The 26,652-nt window shown below is 39.3% G+C and overlaps 1 protein-coding gene across 3 annotated transcripts in view; it reads left to right on the forward strand.

Moving 5' to 3' along the window:
- LOC127788562 (DNA gyrase subunit B, chloroplastic/mitochondrial) overlaps positions 1 to 26,652 on the forward strand; it is a 72,264-nt gene that overhangs the window by 17,664 nt on the left and 27,948 nt on the right. For 2 of the 3 annotated variants that reach the window (XM_052317000.1, XM_052317001.1), the window contains 8 exons: positions 4,019 to 4,169; positions 4,295 to 4,371; positions 16,440 to 16,550; positions 17,201 to 17,271; positions 21,081 to 21,222; positions 23,094 to 23,192; positions 23,340 to 23,468; positions 23,542 to 23,656. In XM_052317000.1, the coding sequence (XP_052172960.1) occupies positions 4,019 to 4,169; positions 4,295 to 4,371; positions 16,440 to 16,550; positions 17,201 to 17,271; positions 21,081 to 21,222; positions 23,094 to 23,192; positions 23,340 to 23,468; positions 23,542 to 23,656 (895 nt within the window). Of the gene's footprint in view, positions 1 to 4,018; positions 4,170 to 4,294; positions 4,372 to 16,439; positions 16,551 to 17,200; positions 17,272 to 21,080; positions 21,223 to 23,093; positions 23,193 to 23,339; positions 23,469 to 23,541; positions 23,657 to 24,051; positions 24,288 to 26,652 lie in introns of those variants that run through there. The other variant, XM_052317002.1, reaches the window with a different exon arrangement.

Here is a 26,652-nt window from a genome sequence, read left to right on the forward strand (position 1 = left end):
CATCGTCAAGACCATTAATGAATCTTGATACAAAGTAATGTTCTGACAAGGCTAGCTGAAAGCTCCACATCAATGCCCTTAATTCTTCAAACCTCTCTTGATATTCAGTCATTGATCCTTCATGCTTAAGCTTGTTGAACTCCTCAATCACATCAATCATGTTCTTCTCCCCAAATTGGTCACAGATTTTTAGCAAAGTCAGTCCACCTAACCTCCCCTTTCCTTGTTGCAGCACATAGTCCATCAGCCAGCTCCTCCATTCAAATTCAGCAACCTTGGATTCCAAAAGGCTAGATCTGAATCAGCCCTTAGTTGCTGCTGATGGCCTCCAAATGAATTACCCTTCAAACAACCTGCTGGCTCTGGATAATTTCGGGAGACAACCTCTTCTAATCAGCTTCGGGAATCTGTCCGCAACTTCTGAAACCAACACTTTCGCTGTGCAACTCTACAACCACAACTTCTGCTGCGCAATTACTTCCGAAGCTTGATTGAATCTGTTCGGCCTCCAAATTCACCAAAATTCATTCACTGAAAATTCAATCACTGAAATTGCTTCGATGAATTGCCAAGACCTACTGATAATCGATCGCTTCCAAATCCGCAACCTTAGCAGCTTCAAGTTTGGCCAACCTAATTCCACCTCAAACGAAATGCATTGAGATATGGATCTGGATCTACTTGATTAACTCAAACAAGAATCAGCGGCCAAGGAGCTGCTCGATTAATTCGATCAAGTCAGCTGATAATTTCTCCGAATTGAATCACACTCCGAGGTGCAACGATTACTCAATATCCACTTCTGACCTAAGCTTCATTCTCGCCTCAATCTTATTTCAACAATCGAGGATCGAATTTACCTACTCACAGCTTCCAACTTCACCAGAATTCCGTCATTGGAACCTCACAAATTTACCTCGATCAGCTCTATCCTGATTCGCTTACTCCCAAGTAGCCACCGAGATGTAGTTGATTGATTGCATCTTCAACAATTCCGAGTCTCATCGCGAAGAGTTGCCGGAATTACAATTGAATCGCAACTATCCATACAGTTGAGTTCCCATCCACGAGGCTACCACCTGCTTCGTCTTCAGCTTCTGGATTGCCTGAATTGCCTAGCCTTGTTTCGCTCCTAGCAACTGATCCGCAATCGACAACCTTCCTTACTCCCACCTTGGTCACATGCAGTGACCTAGATTGGTTCTGAGAGTCGTTCGCTTTGCATTACTTGCAATTTCGACCCTCACTGACCTGCCGAGGACTATCGCATCTGTTGCAGCTAAATTGTCACGATCCTACTTTGCGGTAGTCTTTCTAAGGAATCGATTGGTTTTTGTGGCTGCCAGAAACCAATCAGAATTTGTTGATCACTGTCGGAACTCTCCCGACTCGCGTCATCTTCAATTCCGAGTGGAAATTGCTTTGCTCGGCTTCGCCTTCCAAATCTGAGTTCAACTTCGGCTTGCAACTGGTCGCTATCTACTCACAACCAACACCAATCAAGATCCGCAGTGGATTCGCCACCCAATCACCGTCCACTTCAAGCTTGCATCGTCGGAAATCGCTACTTATTCCCAAACTTTGCTTTCGATCGCGACAGCCTTCAAATTCCGAAAATCAACCTTCAAAATTTGCTGCACGGAATCACACAAGTCACCGCTCAATCAATTTTTTGGCCTTATGTTGCTGAATTTAGCTATTACAGTCGCCTTCTAATTTCGAGAAGCAACAAAGAAAGTCATCGCCGAGTAACGGGAGCTCTGATACCAAATGTCATGACCCTAGGGTTTAACTAGGGTTAGGAAGGAATTTGGATAAGAATTAGAGGAAGGAAGAGCAGAAAGGGAGGGAAAGGAAGAACAGAACAGAATTGAGGGAGAGAGAGAAACCGTCGGAGAGTATTGAGAGAGGGAATTGAGATTCAAATCATTCATTTCCCCTTTCTCTAACTACTCAAGCCTATTTATACGCTTACAATTGAAGATGCTAACAACGACAACATAAAATACAACTAATGCAACTAATAAGGAAAATACATGACATGTATTACTAAGATATCCTTGGGGTTCCTTGGGGTCGTGACATAAACCAGACCTATTGGTCACTGTTGTAGAGTGAATGCCTGAAGAAGCTAAACAATTATTACTTTGTAGCTTTACATTTCGGCTACACTCTGTCTGTGTTGCTTTGGAAAAGGAACATTATGGTGTCCGCCACAGTTAGTTATCTTCCTTGCTTGCCTGAAAATTGTGTGCATCAGTCTGCAATAGTGGGTCAAGCCTATTATTCTCTTCTTCGCCCTGGCAAATGCTTGAAATTGAACCTCACAATGAATGTTTAATGCTTCTTGCTTATTCCAGACATTTTGGTCTGCAATGGTGGGTCAAGCCAAATTGAACCTTACAATGAATATTCGTTCTGGTGACGTACACATTTCTAGGATAGGATGTGATTCCCCAATGATTGATATTATAGGATTTGCATCTCACTTTTTATCAAAATCTAACCACTCTGGCTTACTTGGCCAGTGGACTTGCTGCTTGTTTCACCCTTTGCCACTAGATGGGGCCAGTTACATGGATTATAGCTTACCTATCATCTCTTGCCATGCCATGGATTATAGCTTACCTATCATCTTTTGTAAGGCATTATGGGCTTGTTTGGTATTGCTTTATTTTTAGAGCACAGCTGCTTTTTATTAAAAAATTTAGACAAGCAGTGTTTGGGTAAGCACAACTGCTTCTTTTGAAAAAGCAGGTTAGGCTGCTTTAAAGCAAAAGCAAGGGGCACCCTGCTTTAAATTAGAAACACAGCAGCTTCTAGTTGGACTCACCATTTTTAAAAGTAAATGTGCATATAATATGGGAATGGGTTATTTAATTTGTGTTTAATAGCACTTCAAGTTTTTAGCTTTAGTTTTAATATAGGAAAGGATTATTTAATAGTATTTCAAGTTTTCTGACATCACTTTTATTTTATTTTTGTTGAGATGTTTTTATTTAAAATGTTGCATTATTAACCACAATCTCATCTAAAAGCTCTACTTGTTATATAGAGGATTAAATTTATCTTTTATACTATTATTTTACTCTTAACAAGCCCTCTCATGTGTGGCCAAGCTTCACTAATAATTGGTGTAACAAGGTGCAACAAATTAAATATTGGGTTGGTGTTAAGGTTTGAACTTAGAAACTATGGTTGCTTTGATACCATATTGAATTGTTAATCATCATTTCATTTAGGAGCTTAAGCTATTAGATAAAGGGTTAACTTTATCTTTTATACTATTATTTTACTCTAAAAAAATATTATTTGATAATTTTGATTTATTAATTTAGTTTTTTTATTTTTTATAATTTTTGCATTTTCCCCTCCCTCTATGCTAAACCAGATAGTTTAGAGGAAGAAATTAAAATGAAATGAAGGATATGAAAATATTTTATATAATCTTTTACATTTTGATGCAAATTATTTTTAAGCATGAAAGATTCCAAATATTTTTTAGGTATGTATTCATTTTGATATAAAGTAACTTTTTTTTTTTTTTCTGGAAAATATTTTATGTAAAAAAAATGAAAACCTGAGTTTTGTTTATAATACTAATCTAATATTCTAGTGTCTTTTCAGTCATTCTACATATCTTTAGCATAACAATAAAATGACCAAACACTTATTACTTGCTTTTAATATTAATAAACTCAACACTGCACTTGGTTATCAAACACTATTTTTATCATCACTGGTTTCATAGCACAACAAACAGTACCAAACAAGCCCTACACCTCATATCTTGCCTAAGAGTTTCCCACCAGTTTTCAATGGTCTTCTTCTTCTTTTGCAACCTAATTTTTTAGCTGCTATCATGCCTTCTATTTTTCTGTAAGAGTTTTCATAAGTGATTTCTCATAGCTTTTGTGGGTCTTAGTTGCGTATAATATAGACATTTCAAGGTTTGTGCAGATGAACATTCTATTTGGCAGGATAGACTATTTTACTTCTTTCATGAATTCATTCACAGGCGTTAGAAGTTACTGTGTGGCGTGAGGGGAAGGAATACAAACAGAAATATTCCCGTGGAAAGCCCATAACAACTTTAATGTGCCATGAGGTTTCAGCGGAATCAAAAGGTTTTCAAGGGACATGCATTAAGTTTTGGCCTGATAAAGAAGGTTAGTCATGATTTTTCATTTATCCTTTATGCATATGGTTGTATGGTTACTTGTTGATTCAATTCCTTTGGGAGAATTGTGTTTTGAGATTTCATGTGCTTCTCTGAATGTGAACTTTTATGCAGTATTTACTACTGAAATTCAGTTTGATTACAACACCATAGCCGGGCGGATTAGGGAGCTTGCGTTTTTGAACCCTGAGGTAGAGCTAATACAATCTACTTGTAGTTTTTCTATTGGACCTTTAATTTATGATTCTTGCATGTTTCTTAAACTTATGGCTCTGCATCTTCTTTCTATTGGAAAATATTTTGTATAAGGCACTAAGAGGTGCTTCACCTCCACATTACAGAAAACAGTAGCCCTGAGCAAGGGATAGGTCTAGCCCTCATGAGATCCAACTTTATAATACAGGAAGAAATATACTTAAGCTTAATCTTATGAGATTCTATCCCATTGAAAGATCTGATCCTTCCGCTTTAAATCTGCTACATAATAGCCAAAGGAACAAAATTCCGAATCTTCTTTTTCCTTGTAGTTATCCTCCCTCTTTTCAAAGAAAGGAGACATTCAAGAAACATCGTAGAGTTACCTGGTTGACATTGAGACAACAAAGTGCCAGAAACCACTCTTATGAGCAAATCCACAATGAAGAGAAAATGGGTAGCAGATCTGCATCTTGCAATACCAACTCACAATTTTATGTATCTTCTTGTCAGGATATGATTATGTTATCGTATCCAAGCAAAGAATGTGTTACGACCTGAAGGGTAATTTGGAAAATTTCTTGTAATAACTGTAGCCCACATGGCCACTTGTAATAGTTAGTTGTTGGATTGTTCCCCACGATTGTGATGTGAACCAGTGGGAAGGGCCCATATAAGGCCGAGATATATGAGGATGGGAGTTCCATGCTTAATGAGAAAACTCTTTCCCTCTTGAATTCTCTCCTCTCTCTCACTTTTCCCTCCAAAACTCTCTCTCTCTCTCTCTCTCTCTCTCTCGATTCTTCTCATTCTCTTTAAATCCAAGTCTCAATTGAGAGACTTGACATTTGGTATCAGAGCCAGTCATCCTCGACTATGATTCAGGTGTAAGGCAGGTGTGATCTCGGTGTAGCATGTCAGAGGTAGTTGGATTGTACCCGAAAGAGATCAATTGGTGAATCAGATGGCGGAGGGGACTAGATTGAAGCAATTGGAGAATCGTATGGAAGTGATGGAGTTTGGTGTGTCTCAAACGCATGAAGCGGTTTCCTAGAGCAAAGAAGAAGTGAGGGCGATTTGTGATGAAATGCGGGAGGATATGGTGGCCTTCAGAGGAGTGTAGAGAGAATTGGTGAGTCATAGGGAGATTATGGAGCAGTACGAACAACGAATCAACATGTTCAACATGCTATCTTCCCTTTCTTAATTTTGGTTGCCATCGGAGTTCCCTGCCAGATCAACACCCGATTTGGGAATGGCTAGACAAGGAATTCTCCCTCGGCCCCAGGGAGTGATAGAGGCGGGAAATTCATCTTGTGAGGAGATTGGAGATCAGGTAAGAGAATTTAATTCTCCTAGATTCAATGAAGGCCTATGCTGAGGTTGGAGATACCTCTATTTGAAGGATCCAAACCCAAATGGTGGATTCGTAAGGTGTGAGAGGTTCTTTCAATTCTATAGTATAGCTGAAAATCAACGGATCAACATTGCTACAACCTATCTAAATGGTATGACTGATTCATGGTTCCAAGGTTGGTATAGATCGAGAGGAATGGATGCAAGGCTATGTAAACATTTTGGGGGAGAGGAATATGGCTGATGTGATCGAAGAGTTCAACAAAGTAAAGCAGGAAGGGTTAGTAACTGAATACCAAGAGAAGTTTGAGGAATTAGGAGCATTGATGTGGAATGCTCAACCATCTCTTATTGATCAATACTTTGTGTCTAACTTCATCGGTGGCCTTAAGGACGAATTATGGTCCATGGTAAAAATGATGATGCCTACTACGGTGATGTAGGCGGCACAAAAGGCTAGATTATTGGAGTTGACACTAGAGGCTATTTTCAAGAAGAACAAGACCTTGCCAAGGCTTATTCCACATGTCAGCCGCCCCATAAGAGGAAATGCTCGAGCCTTAGTGGCTGGAGTGTCTCTCGGGGGACCTAAAGTTAACCCCAATCCTCTTAGTACTACTACCATGGAGCAAAGGAGATTGATGGGATTGTGTTACAGATGTGGGGAGAAGTATAGCCGTACAGGAGGCAACTATTGAATATGGAAGAGGATAGGGCTGGAGGATTGATAGAAGGAGAAAGAGGAAGAGAAGCAAGAAGTGGTAGACAATACCATGGAAGAGGAGTCAAGGCAAGAAGGTGGGGAAATCTCTTTCCATGCTCTTAAGGGGGAGGCAACTGGTAAGATTATTAAGGTGCAAGGATAAGTGGGTAAGGAGAAGTTGATGGTGTTAGTAGATAGTGGCAGCACTCATAGTTTTTGGGTAAGGAGAAGTTGATGGTGTTAATAGATAGTGGCAGCACTCATAGTTTCTTGAATGAAGCTATTGCCATCGAACTGAGATGCAAGATGGCAACCACTACTCTCTTGTTCGTGACTGTGGCCAATGGGAGTAAGATGTATATTCACTACAAGTGTGTGGGATTCAGGTTGGCTACATATCTGTTTCGAGGAGGAGCCGAGAGGTGGTGGGAGATAGTTCGACAGAGGTTTGCGGGTAGGGAGCCGTCATGGGTGGAGTTCAGAGAGCTTTTCAATGCCAACTACTTTCCAGCTTGGGTTCGAGATCAGAAAACATATGAGTTTATTGAGCTGACACAGGGCAATGAGACGGTGGCGCAGTATGAAGAGTTCATCTCTCTGGCACGATTTGCTCCTGAGTTGTTATGTATCGAGGAAACGAAAGCAACGAAGTTCCAAAGAGGACTGCGAGTGGACATCAGATTTCACCTGGCCGGTGCACAGATTATGCTACACTGGTGCAGATGGCACATATTATAGAGAGGGAGAGGAGCGAGCTACGGATAGTTCAGGTTGCCGCCAGGGGATCAGGTTCAGTCCGGGGGCAAGGCAATGACAGGAAGAGGAAGGGAGCACCAGGGTTTTCTGGTAATGAAGTTGACATTCTTCCCTGCACCACTTGTGGGAAGTAGCATCGAGGTGTATGTAAGGCGTGTTATGGTTGCGGGCAGTTGGGGCACATGAAGAATGACTGTCCACAAGGGAAGGGTATAACGGGCAACAGGGAGGTGACTTGCTACCGGTGTGGACGAAAGGGGCATACGTCTAACGTTTGCAGACAACCGCCACAAGGAGGACAGAGGTATGGGAACCAAGGCAACAAGATGGGATAGAGGCAACCAGCGTTGAGACTTCAGGGGGCAGCACCACCATTGGCATTGCCACTAGGACAAGGCACCACGGACGCTGGTCAACCTCACACTCAGGGACGGGCATTCGCTTTGACGTTAGCAGAGGCAGAGAAAGGAATTGACACTGTGCAAGGTATTCTCTCCCTATATGACTTTGATGTGCGTGTTTTGTTTGACACGGGGTCTACACATTCATTTGTTGCACCTAGGATTGTGTGCCATATTCCATTCTCTAGAACATTGTTGTCTTATTATTTGACTGTGTCTACACCGGGAGGAGTCGAGTTAGTGGGGAGCGAAGTCTATAAGGGCTGTAAGATTATGGTGCATGATAAGGAGTTGCCCGGGATTTGATAATCTTAGACATACATGATTTTTGATCTTATTTTGGGCATGGATTGGTTATCTCGACATTATGCCAAGGTGGATTGTAGATGTAAGGTTATCCACTTTGAGTTACCTCAGCAGCCAGTCATAACGTTTTGAGGCATTAAACCAATGAGTTCCACTCCTATGATATCGGTGATGAAGGCTGAAAAATTGATGCGACATGGGTGTGAAGCGTATTTGGGTGCCACTTCCTGATAGCTTAAACTTACTTTTACAAGAATTCAATGACCTATTTGTTGAGCCTAATTCCCTACCACCTTAGAGGGCCTTGGACCACTCTATACACCTCAAACCCCACTCTACACCAGTAAACATATGAGCTTACAGGTATTCACTTGTACAAAAAGCTGAGATAGAGAAGCAAGTAGCTAACATGCTCTCTACCTCTATCATCCGACCTAGCTAAAGCCCATTTGCATCCTCTGTTTTACTTGTTAAAAAAAAAGATGGATCCTAGAGGTTTTGTGTTGACTACCATCAACTCAATTCCAACACCATCAAAAACAAGTTTCCTATATCTCTTATTGATGACCTATTAGATTGCTATCTGGGGCCCAAATCTTTTTCAAGCTAGACCCAAGATTCGACTATCACAAAATCCGAATGAAACCATCTGATGTTCCAAAAACAGCCTTCCGTACACACCAGGGGTTGTATGAATGTGGTGATGCCTTTTGGACTCAAACACCCCAACCACATTTTAGGCCTTAATGAACCAAGTATTTCAACCTTACATGAGGAAGTTCATTCTAGTTTTCTTTAATGACATCCTTATATATAGCCCCAACTATGAACAACATCTAACCCACCTTCGAACAACCTTTTTGGTCCTGAATTCTAACAAATTGTATGTTAAGCTATCAAAGTGTACTTTTGTTGGAAAGGAGGTCGAATACTTAGGCCATATCATTTTTGGGGAAGGGGTGAAGACCAATCTTAACAAGGTCACAGCTATGGTGGAGTGGCCTAGACCACAATGGTGAAGGAGTTAAGGGGATTCCTTGGCCTAATAGGCTATTATAGGAAGTTCATACAGAACTATAGCCTCATTAGTAAACCACTGGCAGAGCTCCTCAAGAAGGACAATTTCCAGTGGAATCCCCGAGTTGAGGCGGCCTTCTTAGCACTAAAAAAGGCCATGACTAAAGCCCTAGTGTTAGCCCTCCCAAACTTCTCTAAGTCTTTTGTGGTGGAGAGTGATGTGTGTGAAAATGGGATAGGGGCGGTGCTGATGCAGGAGGGTAGGCCCTTGGTTTACATTAGTTAGGCTTTGGCTCCAAGACATCTTGGCCTAAGTGTTTATGATAATGAGCTTTTGGTAGTGTTGGGGGCTATTGAGAAGTGGAGACATTATTTAGAGGTCAGCCCCTTCATAATTAAGACAGACCATGAGAGTTTGCAATTTTTATCACAATAGAGGTTGCACTCTCAGTTACAAAGGAAAGGGGTTTCAAAGCTAATGGGGCTAAACTACACCATTTTATACTGCACAGGAAAGGAAAATGTTGTGGCAAATGCTTTATCTAGGAAGGAAGAGAGGGGTCAATGTCATTCAATTTCGGTTGTGGTACCTGAATGGGTTAAGGAAATTGCAGGGAGTTATGAAGAAACCGCATGGGTTAGGGATCTAATAGTTACAGTTTAGCCTTCCGAAAATTCTGGGTATACATTTTCTAATGGGTTGGTTAGATTTGAGGGAAGACTGGTGGTTGGTGATGATGGGGTCTTAAAAGAAAGGATCATGGCCACCCTACATGGTTCGCTATTGGGTGGCCACTCAGGAATTAGGGCAACCTACCGAAAGGTGAAGCAATTATTTTATTGGCTGGGGCAAAAGCAAGAAGTAATAGACTTTGTGTTATCTTGTGTGACTTGTCAGAGGTGTAAGCATGAACATATGGCTTACCTTGGGCTTTTGCAACCCCTGGCAATCCTTGAACAGGCTTAGGAAGGTGTCTCCATGGATTTCATAGAGGGGCTCCTCAAACTAGAAGGTAAGTATGTGGTGGATAGACTGGCCAAGTTTGCACACTTCATCAGTCTAACCTATCCTTTCTTAGCTCAAGAGGTTGCATGAATGTTTATGGATTCAGTGGTAAGGATTCATGGGTTGCCTAAATCTATTGTCTCAAATAGGGACAAGATTTTTACAAGTGTGTTTTGGCAGGAGATGTTTAAGAACTTGGGGGTAAGGCTGCATGTGTCCACAACCTACCACCCCCAAACAAATGGCCAAATGGAAATGGTTAATCTATGTTTAGAGGCCTACTTGAGATGCATGTGCTTCACTAAGCCTAAGAGTTGGAATAGATGGTTCATTAGCCCAATGGTGGTATAACTCTAGCCACCACAATGCCATCAAATGGAGTCCTTTTGAAGCAGTGTTCAGGTATAAACTATTGAGTTATATTGTTATAGTCTAGGGTTAATCCTATGTTAGAGCCCATGGCCTATTGTATTTGTATATATATATATATATATATAGGTGTATAGTCTATGAATTAATTATGTGGTATATACATATTAAAAGTTAGGGTTTTCTTCCTAAGTTTCACATGGTATCAGAGCCAAAATACAAACCCTAGCAGCCACCATACAAATCCTAGCCGTCGTCGCCCACATCACCGGCGACCACCGTTGTTCGTGTTGCCACCAACCGCCGCAACCTGTGGTGCCACCGCCGTTGCCGCCCACTGTGTTTCCGCCGCTCACGCTACTAGTTAGCAGCGACTCTTCACCGTCCGGCCACTAATCACGTACACCACGTCGCTCACTATATGGGTTGAAGCAGTCTCCTCGAGCTTGGTTTGGTCGTTTCAGTACTGTCATTCAAGACTTTGGTATGATTCGTAGTGAGTCTGATCTTTCGATTTTTTATAAACATACATCACAAGGGAGATGTATATACTTGGTTGTTTATGTGAATGATATTGTTATTACAAGTGATGATCAGGATGATATTATTCAGTTGAAGAAACATCTTTTCCATCATTTTCAGACTAACGATTTGGGGTTACTTAAATACTTTCTTGGCATAGAAGTTGCTCAGTCCAATTCTGGTATTGTTATCTCTCAACGAAAGTATGTGTTAGACATTCTGGAAGAAACTGGGATGCTTGATTGTAAACCTATAGATTCTCCTATGGACCCTAATGTAAAACTCTTACCAGGACAGGGGGAGGCTTTTGTTGATCCTGGAAGATACCGTAGGCTAGTCGGAAAACTTAATTATCTCACTATCACTCGTCTAGATATTTCTTTCTTAGTTAGTGTTGTCAGCAGTGTTCTAAAAGACGCTAGGTGCTAGTTGGGTGGCAAGCTGGCGCCTAGGCGCCGCTTAGAAAATTTAATATTTTTTAATTTTTAATTTTTTTTCTTAATATATTATTTCTTTTCCCCACTCCACCCCCCACCCCCTCAAATTTCAGCGCAACTCCCCTTCTCCCCCCCCCAAAAAAAAAAAATTTCACAGCGCGCTCTTTCTCTCAAACCTGCCTTCTCCGAGCGCATCGCTGCCCCTTCCATTGCCAATTGGACTGTCGGCCTCCTCCAAGCACATCGCTGCCCCCCCACCATTGCCAATCGGATTGTTTGCCTCCTTCGATCAAATCGTTGCCCCCCGCCAATGCTAATCGGACCGTCGCTGTGTTACCACAGGTAAGTCCGAAGGCTGTTCCAATCCTTGTCCAGCGGCGGCGACGGCGACAGCGACGACGGAGTTGGGCGACCCAGGCCGATGCGGCGGTGGCGGCTACGACGATCATCACTGATGGAGTCGGGTGAGAGGTCTCAAGCCCAAACCACATTTTGGCAGCCAAGGCGACGCCTCGCCGCATCGGCCGCCTAGGAGCTGCCCGAGCCCGATTAATTGGACCGGTGCCTAAGAGGTCGATTTGGGGGAACTCGCGGCCAGGGGCCGCCTAGCGCCTCTTCGCCGCCTAGGCCGCCTTTTAGAACACTGGTTGTCAGTCAGTTTTTACAGTCTCCTTGCGATGGCCACTAGGATGCGGTAGTCCTGATTCTCAGGTATATTAAGGGAGTTCCAGGTAGAGGACTATTGTATGAGGACATAGGTCATACTCAAGTAATCGGATATTTTGATGCTGATTGGGCAGGTTCTCCCTCCGATAGACGGTCTACTTCAGGATATTGTGTTCTTGTTGGAGGAAACCTAGTATTTTGAAAAAGTAAGAAGCAGGAGGTTGTTGCTAGGTCGAGTGCAGAAGCAAAATATCGTGCTTTGGCCTTGGCAACGTGTGAATTTATCTGGTTAAAACAATTGCTTCAGGAGCTCTAGTTTGGGGAGATATCACAAATGAGATTAATTTGCGACAATCAAGCTACATTACATATTGTTTCCAATCCAGTCTTTCTTGAGAGGACTAAACATATCGAGATAGATTGTCACTTCATCCAAGAGAAGATTTTATTTGGCTGTATTATCACAGATTTTGTCAATTCTAATGACCAGTTAGCAGATGTCTTCACTAAGTCTCTCAGGGGTCATTGAATTGAGTATATTTGTAGCATGCTTGGTGCATAGATATATATGCTCCAGCTTGAGGGGGAGTGTTGAGTTATATGATTATAGTCTAGGGTTAATCCTATGTTAGAGCCCATGGCCCATTGTATTTGTATATATATATATATATATAACTATATATAGTCTATGAATTAATTATGTGGTATATACATATTAAAATTTAGGGTTTTCTTCCTAAGTTTAACATAAACCCCCATTGATTCGAGCCTTATCAAGTTTTATAGCTACCATGGCTTATGTGGAGCAATATTAACAATAGAGACAGGGGGGGTACTAAAGGTGCTTAAAAGGGAGCTGGTTACAGCTCAAAATTGGATGAAACAGAGTACTAACAAAAGAAGAAGTGATAGATCCTTTGAAGTGGGTGACAGTTTATTTAAGAGTGAAGAGATTCTTACAACAACCCTTTACATCCACACTAGTCTTTAAGCTAAGCCCCATAGAGGCTAAGGTGGGAAAGGTGGCCTACAAGTTAAGGTTATCGGCAGGGGTCAATATGCATCCAGTATTTCATGTATCTCTATTAAAGAAGTCTATTGAGCCACAAACTACAGTTAGTCGGGATTTACTAGCTGTAAATGAAGTAGAGGAAGGAGTGGTGGAGCCTTAGGCCATCCTAGATAAGCATGCAATCTATCAAGGTTTGGTGCCCCAAACTTAAGTGCTAGTAAGGTGGTCTCACAAAGATCCCGATCACACAACTTGGGAGTATTTACCCGAGTTGCTCACCCAATTTTTGCGAGCTATTGGGCTCCTCTAGATTCTTGAGGACAAGAATAATTTCTAGGAGTGGGGTATGTTATGACCCCAAGGGTAATTTGGAAAATTTCTTGTAATAACCGTAGCCCACATGGCCACTTGTAATAGTTAGTTGTTGGATTGTTCCCCACGGTTGTGATGTGAACCAATGGGAAGGGCCTATATAAGGCCAATATATATGAGGGCGGGAGTTCCATGCTTAATGAGAAAACTCTTTCCCTCTTGGATTCTCTCTTCTCTCTCTCTCACTTTTCCCTCCCAAACACTCTCTATCTGTCTCTCTCGATTCTTCTCATTCTCTGTAAATTCAAGTCTCAACCGAGAGACTTGATAGAATGCAGCCTTACCATATGCTTCTACAAGGATAATCTTTGAAACCCATTTGTCAACTTAACGAAAGATCTAACCTGAAAAGTGCCTGATCTGGAGTGGCAGAAAGTGAAGCAGATTTTAGAGCACTTTCAATAAACTAACCAGCTTGCTGATCTCCAAAGTAAGATTCCAACAAAAAAACAATTCCCTATAGATTTAATTATTGGCTTGTTTCAGATAGTCCAGTGCTGAAGCTTCCTTGTTGACTGCATTTATGCCATCCCAGAAGCTGCTTCCTCTCCATATGCTAGCCTGTTGTATTCGCTTGATAATTTTTGAATTTGAATCTTGTTGGGAGGAGATATGCAGTCATGCGTCCTTTGATTTTAGGACCCTTGTCTTTCCTCATACATCCAATCTGAGTAAGCCTCAAGTTGCCAATCTGAGTCCACGTCCTTAAATTATAGCGTCCACTCATGTTCTGAAATTGAATATTTCTTTGTATACTCCACCAGAAACCCTGACCTTTAACCTTATATGGATCTCAATCAGCCATAAACCAACCTCGGCTTTCACATCAATTGAAGTACTGCTGTCTTCATGAACCAAAAGTCCAGGCCTATGTGAGAGGGGAATTGAAATTCATTAATTCATCAATCTAAAGGAAACCACAACAGAGGTGTCATGCAGGACAACATCATCCCATAAATGAATGAGCTGGCAAACATCTGAATCGACGCTTTGTTAGTTTGCAGGTGAGGTTTAACATAACTGTGTTGGCATTTATTGGCCCAAGATGGCATCTTCTTATCCTCAAATCTCATTTGGGGGAGCCCCTTGTTACAACCCTCGGGTAGAACTCATCCTTAAAAGCTAGCTGTTAAGGGGAGGGTGCCCAAGAGGTTATAAACTCCACACCAGGAGCCTGAACTTCCAATGTGGGATAAGTCCCATATCTTGTAGTGGGCCATAACATACCACCACGCTCCGCAGCCTGGCGCCCACGACGATAGGCTGTGCAATAACCAATGCTAGTCTCGGGCGAACATTGCAATGCCGGCATCACCTCCGTCGTCGCTCGCTTGTACTGGGAGCCATGGGGCCTACTCTGATACCACTGTTACAACATTCGGGTAGAACTCATCCTCAAAAGCTAGCTGTTAAGGGGAGGGTGCCCAAGAGATTATAAACCCTACACCAGGAGCCTAACTTCTAATGTGGGACAAGTCCCATACTCTGTTGTAGACCATAACACCCCTCTGATCCTCAAGGCCTCAACAAACTTGACAACTTTCACCTCTATTGACTTTCCCAAAGTGATCTACCCACCTCTAAGCATCCCTCTTCTTTGGCAATGGAGAATAGCTGGAGCCAATTGCCAATGTGACCATAGCTGTAAGAAATCATGTTTTAATGTGAGGGATCAATCTTGATGTCATAACTTCCTTATCATGATACTCAGCCAAGTTTATAGACCAACAGCTGCCAAGTATGTATCAGTATTACCAGAAAAGGTCATTGCTCTAGTGATTTTCATATTTATAGACGATTTTTTTATGATGGTAAATTTAGTAACCCGGAGGATTCCCTTTTTCTTTCTTTTCCTTATAATTCTACTTAGGTGTAGTGAAGAACAAAATTGGCCATCACCTCTGGTAAATGATTTTTTATAAGAATAATCTGAAGATAGACTATTTATCTTTTTTTGCTTGTTCAATTGAAAAAAAAAAATGTATTAGAACAGCTTGGTCTGTAGAAATGCTCCATGATTTTGGCCAGTCCCTCCCCGTTCTACCATCTCAAAATGATTTGAATTTCCATCATTGTGTTCTATGAGGTCAAAGGCTGTCCACCGAAACTAAGTTTTCTGACATCTTCCATCCTCTCATCTGTTGGAGAAGATAAGAGAAGAATGATTCCGAGTTATGAACGAGTGGATAAAGAGATGAGGTTGTTATGAGAGAAAAGATAGGAGAATTTCAAACTAAACGGATAAATGAAAGAAATGATGAAGCAGTTTCAAAACAGATGAGAAGAAGTCAAGTTTAAATTTATTCTGTTCTGTAATGTATTGTTGTTTGAATTTGTTGTATCCTATCCCTGTATTTTAGGAGATTTTTTAGGATATCTTGTGTATATATAGTTCAACCTACAGATCAATAAAAAGTTAGGAAGAACATTTCTTTTATTGAGCCTCCAAACACACTCGATATACCTCTCCTATTCATTTTTCATCACCTTTATGGTGTAAACTATATGAATTATCCATATTAATTGATAAAGAAGTGTCTGTGGTCAAAATATGGAGTTTTGTTTCAACTGTTGGATAACTTGGATTTATTTATGTAATTTAAAGAAAATGGGGTTTCACAGGACCTAGCCCAAATGTGAGCTGAATCTGGTTTTCCTTTTGCACCTTCCTCAAATGCGGTGATATTGTCACCTTCCTCGAATGCAGTGATATTGTCACCTTCCTTTAATGCGGTGATATTGTACATCTCTCTTTGTTGAATGCATGTCATACTTAAATATCTTTCCAAGAGAGCTTACACTTGATTCATGTTGGGAACTTCTATTGGGCTGCGATAATTTGGAGCAAGATATCCAACTATCTGATCTTGTTTTAGGTTTCATCCTGCTAGCATGTTGTCGTAAATTGGAAATCAGTGCCTAGTCCTCAGTTCTTGCGAAATTGTTAATCGATTAGTTTGGAGAGAAGTTCCTCCAATTTCTTATATGCTGCATGAATGCTCTTATTTTTGTTATATCCATTTCCATCTCTGTAACACATGGCTTTCCAGTGATTGAATCATTTTCATTATAATTCCAGCTGTCTGTGTGGGTTTCATTGAACTTTATTGTTTGCCATTATTCTTGTCTCAACCTTTGCAGCTTACTATTACACTTAAGAAAGAGGATGCAGATCCAGAAAAGTGCCAGTACAATGAATACTGCTTTGCTGGGGGATTAGTTGAATATGTAAGATGGCTAAATACTGACAAGGTGAGCTAGTTTCTTTACATTTCTTTTCCCACTTTCCCAAACTCATCTACTATTCCATATTGTATTCAAATTAAAGCATTTCTAATCTTTTTCTTTCTTCTTCTCTTCACCTTTCTTTTTCCCCTGTTTCTGCTGCATTATGCATAACTATACAGTTTTATGATTGCTCATCTCTGTCATCAATAGCATGATTGTAAACATCTAAAAATAAAAAAAATGTTTTAGCTTTCGTTTAGAAATACTCAGTCCATCTAGTTTAGAAAGGGGCAAAGAGACCCAGTAACGCCCTATCCAGTTATAGCTGTTCCAAGCCTGGAAGACCAAAATTCTAGCCAAGAAATGAAAAAGCAGAATAGATGACAAAGTTACACTGATTGTTGCAACACGAGAAAATGAAAATGGCATAAATTTTCTTTTAAGGTCTGATAATTCACCTTCTGCATCAAAAGGTTTCTTGCAAATGTTGATTAGATAATGGGACTAAATAATCATGCAAGACTGAGATGTTTATTTCCTATTGATATGTGAAGTTGGATAGTTTGATACATACAAGCTATTTCACAAAACTGGTTGTTTGGATATTTACTACTATTGGTTTGAAAAATGCATTCCACTTTTTCTGCATAGTGACCAACAGTTCTTTGATCCAGAAACCACTTCATGATATTGTGGGTTTTAGAAAAGAAGCAGATGGAATCACAATTGATGTGGCTTTGCAATGGTAAGCACTTGTAGCTTCTTTTCTACTTTTTAGCATTTCTTTCGATAAATTAGATAGGTTTCTTTTCACATCTTTAAATGCCTTTAATTGATTCTGAAGAAAATATGAAGACCACTTTCCTAAATTTGGTTCATGATTTTTGCTATTTTTTGATATTCTTGTGGATATTTTCTCATGGACTGCAATGTGAAAACTGGGAGGGTAGATAATTTATGCTTGATAAATGCCTATCAGGGGTAGAGCCAACAATTTTAAGTAGTGTGGGCAAAAATTAAATAGCATAAGAAAATTTAAAATAACATAATACTAAAGAAAATATATCAATAAAATACTACAATTGTTCTCGACACGCTTTCATATTTTGATAATGTCGCATAATAATATGTTTATCAATTTCATTAAATATAACTTTTTCAATATACACAACTAAAATGTCGTTCAACCATGGTCCATTGATCTCTAATTCGATTGCGCAGCCGAGTCTGACAAATTTCGTGGCAGAAAATACTCTTTTTACTGTAGCAGTAGCAATAGGAAGAATTAATGCTAGTGTCAAAAGTCTGTAAACTAATGGATACACATCGTTTTTCTTCATCGCTACCAACTTCTGTGCAAGATTATTAAGGCCCTGTAGTTCTTCAAAATTCTTGTTAGTACGCACATCAATAATATATGTTTCAAGTATGTCATCAAGCGCTAAGAGATCTATTGGTGAAAATTCTTCAGGATAATACTCACCAAGTTGAATTAATTTGTCCTTATCAAAAGCAAAAAATGAATCATCTGGACACAAGCATGTTACACAAAGACACAATTCACTATTTACCTCAGAAAAAATATCATTCAACTCTTGAAGTTACATATCAATGGCTGCATAAAAGAAATCCACTCACAAGTGATGCAAATTTGTGATTTCTAGAGTATTGTGCTGTGAACGACCTAGAGGTTTATAAATATCATTCATGTTGAGAAAATCAATACTATGCTTCTGACAAAAATAATAAATTGTTTCCAAAAAAGAATTTCATCCATTGTCCCTCATTGCTTGAAGCTGTTCTTTACATATTTTCACTAATCTCATGGTATTGACAATATCTTGATCTTTCTTTTATAGTGCCTTTGATAATTCATTTGACATTCCTAAAATCTTTTTCATGAGATGTAGACTAAATGCAAGGTCAAATGTTATTATCAAGCTCAACGAATTACGTGCTTCACCTCTTTTTCCAGAACTTGGAACATCATTACCAATCATTTTAAGGACATCAATTGTAGGTGAAAACATGTGAATCAAGTTTAATAAAAAACCACAGTGAGAGCCCCAACATGTATCACCGAAACGCTTAAGAGTAGTTTGTTGATTAAGGCCCCGCCCACTTGATATTTCACCATGGTTGAGTGCTTCAAGAATTTGGAGTCTTTGTTTTTCTCTAAGAAGATCACACCATTTAGTCGATCCTCCAATAACATTCACAACCCTATCAACCAAATCAAAGAATGCTTCAATCTCTACATGTTTGTTTGCCACAGCTACAAGAGCTAGTTGAAGTTGATGAGCAAAGCAATAAATATAAAAAGCACCTGGGTCGTCATTTAAAATAAGTGCTTTGAGACCACTAAACTCACCTTGTATATTGCTAGCCCCTTCATAACCTTGATCTCTCAAACTAGATATACTTAATTTGTATTTGGAGAACAAATTATCAATAGCATCCTTAAGAGAGAGAGCTATGGTACTCGAAACATGGTCGATACCTACAAAATATTCAACTACACATCCCTTCTTATTCATTTAACGCAAAACAATAGACATTTTTTCCTTAATTGAGATGCCACGAGATTCATCAACTAAAATAGAAAATAACCCATCACCAATCTCGTTGATAATGACATTTATTGTTTCAAAAGCAACAACACTTACAATATCTTTTTGAATGTCAGGTGATGTAAGTTTGAGATTTTCAGGAGCATTATTGAAAGTAACTACCTTAATCTGATTATTATGATCTGCTCAAAAGTTTAACAGTTCCAAAAAATTCCCTTGATTATTTGAATCTTTAGATTCATCATGTCCACAAAATGCAAGCCCCTATCGTAAAAGAAATTGAATACAATCTATTGATGCACCCAAACGAATTTGGTTGTCATTTCGTGTTTGTTGTGGTTGTTTCAAGAAAATTGCTCAAATATTTTTCTCTTGATTCATAAAGGTTTCGAACTTAATTCGAGTTTTATTGTGTGGACTATTGTGACTTCGAACGTGCTCCTGAAGTTTTTCTTTCATTTTCCAATTTGAGAACCCCCTCTCAACAAAAGTGTCACTACCTCGTTCCACAATTGGTTGGAAAAGATAACAATAGAAGTAAAATGCTGCATATTTCTTTATGCTATATTCTAACTGAGAAGGAAATTCATTAAACCAAGAAGCTTGGAAACGTCTCAATGCTGATTTTCCAATTTTTGTCTGTGGAAATTTATGCTTATGAGGTTGACAAGGACCCAATTGTATGTATGCTCTTTGAATTTCATCTCAGACATTAACATCGTATTCTATAATTGGAATTCGTAGTTTAGGATCTGCAAGAAGTTGAGTATCATCAATTCAATAGAATATCTTCATCCCGAACATTCATTTTAATCTGAATATCTCCTTCATCATGAATTTCACTTTGATCCGAGTAATATTATTTTTTACGCAAATATCACTTTCTTGTTGAACAACATCAATTTCACTTTGATTCCTAGCAACATTAGATTTCTTTCTATTAACATTTTGCTCTTCAATAGAAAATGGAGTTGTCCTTTTGAAATATCTCTCCATAATTGTTGATATTAAATTTAAATAAAGAATAAAAAATCAATATAGTTTCAAATATGTAATTGGCAAATCTGTAATAGAAAATGGAAAAAATGAATGCCTTTAATCAAAACACAATTACAGAAACGGTCAAGGGGGATTAACATACACAAAAGTGGGCTAGACCGTATATCTGATTTTAATTTTTGGCCATAATTGAAAAATGCACTGGTAGTCACCACCGGCCACCGTGGTCAGTGGTTTTTGGTGATCAGAGACAACCACCTGACACCCTTATCCCCACCATCCAACATACCCAAAAACTAGCAAAATCCAATAGCCGAATTTTCGTAGATCTAAGCTCAAACTTCCGGCCAAACCCAACATGCGTGTATGTACATATATATCATGGATCTATGTTGAAAATAATTGTTGATAAAACTAAAGACTTACCTCCTTGTAGATCGCGGCCATTTTGACAGTGAAAATACGGTTGGATCGAAGATCAGATGCCGATTTTTGGGCGGGTGGCCGATTGGGTTCTTGCTTCAGTGCGGGTGGGCGAGGTGGAGGAGACGCGGTGGAGAGAGATAGATAGAGAGAGTAGGTGAGGTGGAGGAGACGTCGGCGCTCGATGGCAATGGGGGCGTCCGACTATTTGAGTAGGAGAGAGAGAGAGAGAGAGAGAGAGAGAGAGTGAAGATTGGGTGAGGTGGGTATTCAGAAAATAACAAAAAAAATGGAGGTTGGGTGGGACAATTCAGAAAAGAACAAAAAAAGTTAAAAAAAATATTAAACAATGTATATTAGCATTATCTAAAAATTCAGGGTGGGCCCACCCTTGGCCGTGTGTAGCTCTGCCCCTGATTTCCCATCAAGGGGAAAGAAGGAAAGAATTCTTTATGCCCCATTAGTACCTAGCAGAAAAATGTTAATCCTTGTTAAATGTCGGCTACATGCTTATTTGCTACAAATCTTAATATGGTAAACTACTTCTTGATCTTTATTATAGGTGTTCTGATGCATACTCTGATACCATGCTGGGATATGCTAATAGCATACGTACAATTGATGGTGGTACTCACATAGATGGCATGAAGACTTCATTAACAAGAACTCTCAACAATCTTGGGAAAAAGTCAAAAATTCTGAAGGTGCGTTGGTTCTTGCCTGTTGTTTGGGTTTTCCTTTCTAATGTTTGGATGTGGTTTTTCCCCATCTGTCACCTTTTCTTCTTTGATGGTCACAGTGACTAGAATGGTTAAATGGCATATTTCTTCATTCTGGATGACTTAATTGGTTCCTAAGAGTTATATTGTGAGACCATGATTGTGTCAGGACTCTAGGATAAATCAAGGGGTATTTTTGTCTTTCCATGCTGTAAGTAGTACGGTTAGCAGATAGGTGGTTAGAAGCTGTTATCTGTTACCCTTAAGCTTCTATTGGAGGTTGTAACCGCTGGAAGTTGGTGGCAAGGAGGGGCTATAAAAGGGCTCCCAATTGAACGAGAATGGATTGATATAATTCATAGAACAATTTTGACTCTCTCCTACAATCTCTCTGTCTCTGTTTTTCCTCCCTCCTCCTCTTCTTTCCTATCCCTTTCTCAACCCTAATTCTCCCCCTCACGAGGAGAACTCCATTGTTGGACTCAAGATCCTGACAGATAGCTATGTGTTGAAGCAAATAATTATAGACTACCAAATTTTTTTTTCCATGGAAATGAATTTATATATATTTAGTTTCTATCTTTATGTGAGCACAAAATTGTTGATTTCTTCTTCTCTCTATTTGGCGTTCGGATTGCTTATATGTAAGTTCTAAAAACATTTTTGCTTGATGATACATGTCCTCAATAACCTATATATAAGCAATTCGCAAGCAAAGATGTTACAACTTGTAGAGGAGATATTGAGGCCTTTTGAATTACATAAGGATCTGTATTGAGTTCTTAACTCTTTGCTTTTGTGATGAATGAAATCTTAAAATACATCTAAGTCATGACCCCAAGGATCTCCAAAAATAGATTAGTAAATATGATAGTAGGAGCTTACATGCATTACACAATAATTGTAATTTTCTTTTTCCCTTTGTCCTTAGCTATAGGCAGTTATGCTTATTGATGGGTGCATTATGTGATGGGTGCATGTGGGAGGCTGTTAGGCTATATATAAGCCACAACTGAGCATGGGAAGGCATTATGTGAAATGATATTGAATTCTCTCAATTTCCCTCTCATGAATTCTCTCAAATGCTCTCTGATTTCTCCCTCCTTTCTGATAATTTCTCTCCCCCTCTCTGTTCTTCTAAAACTCTCCCTCATTCCCGTCTATAATCTCCCTCCTTCTGTCCAATTCTCCCTCAATCATGTTCTGTTATTGGTCTTAATTCACTCAGATCCTTCTGGATTCCAATCCAAACCCTAGTTTAAACGGTTAAACCCTAGGGACATGACAATCTAAAAGTGTTCTGGCGTTTGCTATTTGCAGATAATATTGTCTTAGTGGACTCAAAGACAAAAAAGGCTTGAAATAGTAAACTTGAATAATGGAGAACCACCCTAAAATCTGTAGGCTTTAAGTTTTTGAGTAGGTCAAAAACTAAATATTTGAAATGTAAGTTCAGTAAAAATGTCAGTGTGAACAATGTTGTGGCGAGACTTGAAGGTCAAGTTATTCTTAACCATCAATTTAGGTATCTCAGATGAAGTGTAGAAAGGGGAGGTTATTGAAAGTGTTACTCATAGAACATAGGTATGATGTTTAAAGTAGAGAAGTGTGTCAAACATTTTATGTGATTATAAAATCCTTTTAAAGCTAAATGGAAAGTTCTATCAGTTAGCTATCAACGTGAGACAAGCGATGCTTTCCCCTCTCTCCTCCACACTCTCTAACTTGCAAGAATGCATCAATTGTTTAGTCCCCTTGAAGAATTTTCCTGTATCATATGTTTTGAACTTCTCTCTTCTGTGTAAGCCAAAAAGTAAAGGAGGAGCACTAATTAGTCTTTTCTGTTTCCATCACAGGAGAAGGATGTTAGTTTGAGTGGAGAACATGTAAGGGAGGGTTTGACATGCATAATTTCGGTCAAAGTACCAAGTCCAGAGTTTGAAGGCCAAACTAAGGTACTCTCAATTTGATCCTATGCTTGTGTTCCCTGATGCTTTGTGTAATAATAATGCTTTTAGCAACTTGAAGTTTGATCTTATGAATACCCACTTTCTCTTATTGGAATCTCTTATGTTACCACTTATTCTGTCTGTCCTTGGAAGACAAGGTTGGGAAATCCGGAGGTGCGGAAGGTGGTTGATCTATCTGTTTTTGAATTTCTTACGGAGTACCTGGAGTTGCATCCAGACGTACTTGATTCAATCCTTTCCAAGTCCCTTAATGCCCTAAAGGTACCGTAGTCATAACTCAAGACATATTTATGGTCAAGTATCTCATAAATCATTCCTAACAATCACTATTCAGGCAGCTCTTGCGGCAAAGAGGGCAAGGGAGTTGGTAAGACAAAAGAGTGTTTTAAGATCCTCATCTCTTCCTGGAAAGCTTGCTGATTGTTCAGCCACAAATCCTGAAGAAGCCGGTATGTTATGTATTTCTTTAGGGGTAAATTAACCATATGGCCCCTGTATTTTTGGGGATTTGGCCTGGACACCCCTTTATTTTTTTTTCCAAATTGGTTCTTAAACTTTCCCAAAATGGCCACAACACCCCATCTGTTATTGACGATGTTTATTAAACTTTGTAAATTGACTGCACACCCCATGTACTTTGTGCATTTGGCTTAAACACCTGCTTTATTTTGTTTTTGGCCAAATCAGTCCCTAAACATTCCATGACATCCCTTCTGTTAGAAGTGACCTTAATTAAACTAAAATTAAGATAAAAAAAATTAAAAAAGAAGTTACAGGTCAAGGTCTAACTTTATGTTTTATGTTATTATATTTTCTCTCAACATGCCTCTTCTTTTGTGGTCAGACTTCAAAAATGCTGTCTAGAAGCTGATGTTGCTTTCGGGATTGCTCATGATACATAAGGAAAATGCTTGGATTCTGAATATCAGTTGTACAACTATAAAAGAACATTTCTTTTCATTTAATGTGGCTCATGAGAAATAAATGATTGATAATTGTACATGTAAATTCACACTGAAATTGTTGACCACCAATTCATTTAGAAGTTTTAAGCTATTAGGGAGGAGAAAATTCATCTTTTATATTATTTTGTTTACTCCTAGCATGTTCTCTCACTTGCAATGGCTATTCTGATATCAAGTTAGGGTAAAGTTTGTAGTCTGACTTTTCTCTTCTCTTATACAATGTCAATTGTTGACGATCAATTCATGTAAAAGCTTAGGATAGAGAGAGGGTAGCTTTATGCTTTTATTATTGTTTTTACTCTCAACATGCATGCATGGATGATGGTAGCGTATGGCACAGAATGTAGTAGTTCAAATGTCTGCTAAATGTTCTAAAAGTGATCCTGATGGCAGTTTCACATTTGCAATCATGAAGATAGATTGTACTGTATCCGTGGATCAAAAAGTATCACTTGCCTTTCCTTTTTCTTTTAGTGTTCAATAAATTTTGGGAACAGTACATTGACCACCCGTAAGGCTTAGTACAACTATAGAAATTACAACTATAGCAGTTCAAATGTCTGCTAAATGTTCTAAAAGTGATCCTGATGGCAGTTTCACATTTGCAATCATGAAGATAGATTGTACTGTATCCGTGGATAAAAAGATATCACTTGCCCTCCCTTTTTCTTTTAGTGTTCAATAAATTTTGGGAACAATACATTGACCACCCATAAGGCTTAGTACAACTATAGAAAGTACCCCTCATGTCCTGGAAATTGTTTTCACCTTGCTTGAGGTTACAGAATGTGTTGCATTTTCCCTTACAGTTAGTTAACCCAAATTAAATTTTTTAAATAACCAAAATGCCCTCAAAGTATCTCTCTCTCTGTCCCCCTTGGCTAAACTAGAGGGTTCAACACTGAACCAAAAGGTTTTGACAGTTGAACTCTCTAATTCAATCATGGGGTTCAACCACTAATGTTTGAGCCTAGCAACATTGGAGAAAACCCTAATGCTTTGACGAGATTAGATGAGCTTCATTCTACCGCAACAAGCTTCATTTAGCAATTGAGAATGTTGGAGTTATGGCCAAAAAGCCTTATCACAGATTGGACATGTTGCCAATGAAGTTGTGAGGTTGGCATTGAGGCTTGTGGCTTTGTTGGCTTTGCAATCAATGAGGTAGTGGTCGATGGGAGAAAAGCCAAAGACAACAAAGAGGTGTGGGTAGGATGAGGAGAGGGGATAGATAAATCTAGAGAGACAAAAATTGGTCCTCGAAGCATCCATTTGGGTTGTGTGCAATTGAAGCTTTGGTGAGAACCCCACTGAAGCTCCTACAAGAAAATGCTTGTACTCCCCCCTATTTGGGTTAAGCAAGGGCTCCACACCACCATTGGAACCCTAGATGGTGCTGAACTTGCATAATCATTGAACCCATTTGGGTTCAATGTGGTAGTGGTTGGCTACTAATGGAAAGGTCTATAGATTAACAAAAAGATTCACATATGATATTATAGATGTGGAATAAGCTTATGGAAGAGTTTTTGTGTACAAGTTATTAAGGGCTTGTATTATGTTGTAGAAATGTGTGTTATGACTATTGGGGGAGATACTACCAATTACAATTAAATATATCAAAATTTACATTAAGCCTTTGCCTCTTTGCTCTTTTGATGGTCGAACAACATAGCACATCTAAGAAAAGGTGCTGTTGAAAAATAGAGTGGAAATCTTAGGGCCTGTTCTCTTTGCTGTTTTCAGATTGTTTTGAGTTTTCAGTTTTCCAAAACATTGAAAATATGTTTATTTTCATATTTTTAAAAACGCATTTTTGAAAATAAGAAAAAATTTTGTAAAGAAAACTCAAAACAACAAAAAGTTGTTTTGAGTGTGTTGGAAGATATCAAGATCACAAGCTGTCATTATAGATATGGTGGATTCTTTCCAACTGCTAGGATGTGATTATGTTTCCTAAATCATTGTTGTATATATAGTTTCCTTGTATGTTATGTAGAATATTTCTTTTTCCTTTCTTAGACTTTCCTATAAGTGTATTCTCTTCTCTATTAATAGGGCATGTATTCTATGGATTAATATGCGATTTTAGATTGACAATTTCTCCTGCTTGGTTTCGCTGATTTCTACATGGTATCAGAGCAAAACCCAAGGAAATTCTGAAATTGTTTTTTGTTTTTCCCTCGGCCTTCATTTCTTGTTCTTTGTTGTGTCCTTTCAGCCGTCATTCCCTTTGTTTGCCTTTTGCTTCTTCTCGATTATTTCCAGAATGTCGGAAATCATAGAGGCTACATCTTCCATGCCAGCGAAGGAGACGGTGTCGACTGTACTTGTAGTTGGAGGCGCATCTCTTGGCGAGTTACCCAGCATGCATCCATCATACCGATTGGGTGGTAGCAATTACCTCCAATGGTCTCAACTGGTGAGGAAGGGAAGGGGGAAGATCTCTCACCTTATTGGAACAACTCCTTAGTCATCAG

The sequence above is a fragment of the Diospyros lotus genome, chromosome 13, assembly GCF_014633365.1.
Source record: "Diospyros lotus cultivar Yz01 chromosome 13, ASM1463336v1, whole genome shotgun sequence".
NCBI lineage: Eukaryota > Viridiplantae > Streptophyta > Magnoliopsida > Ericales > Ebenaceae > Diospyros > Diospyros lotus.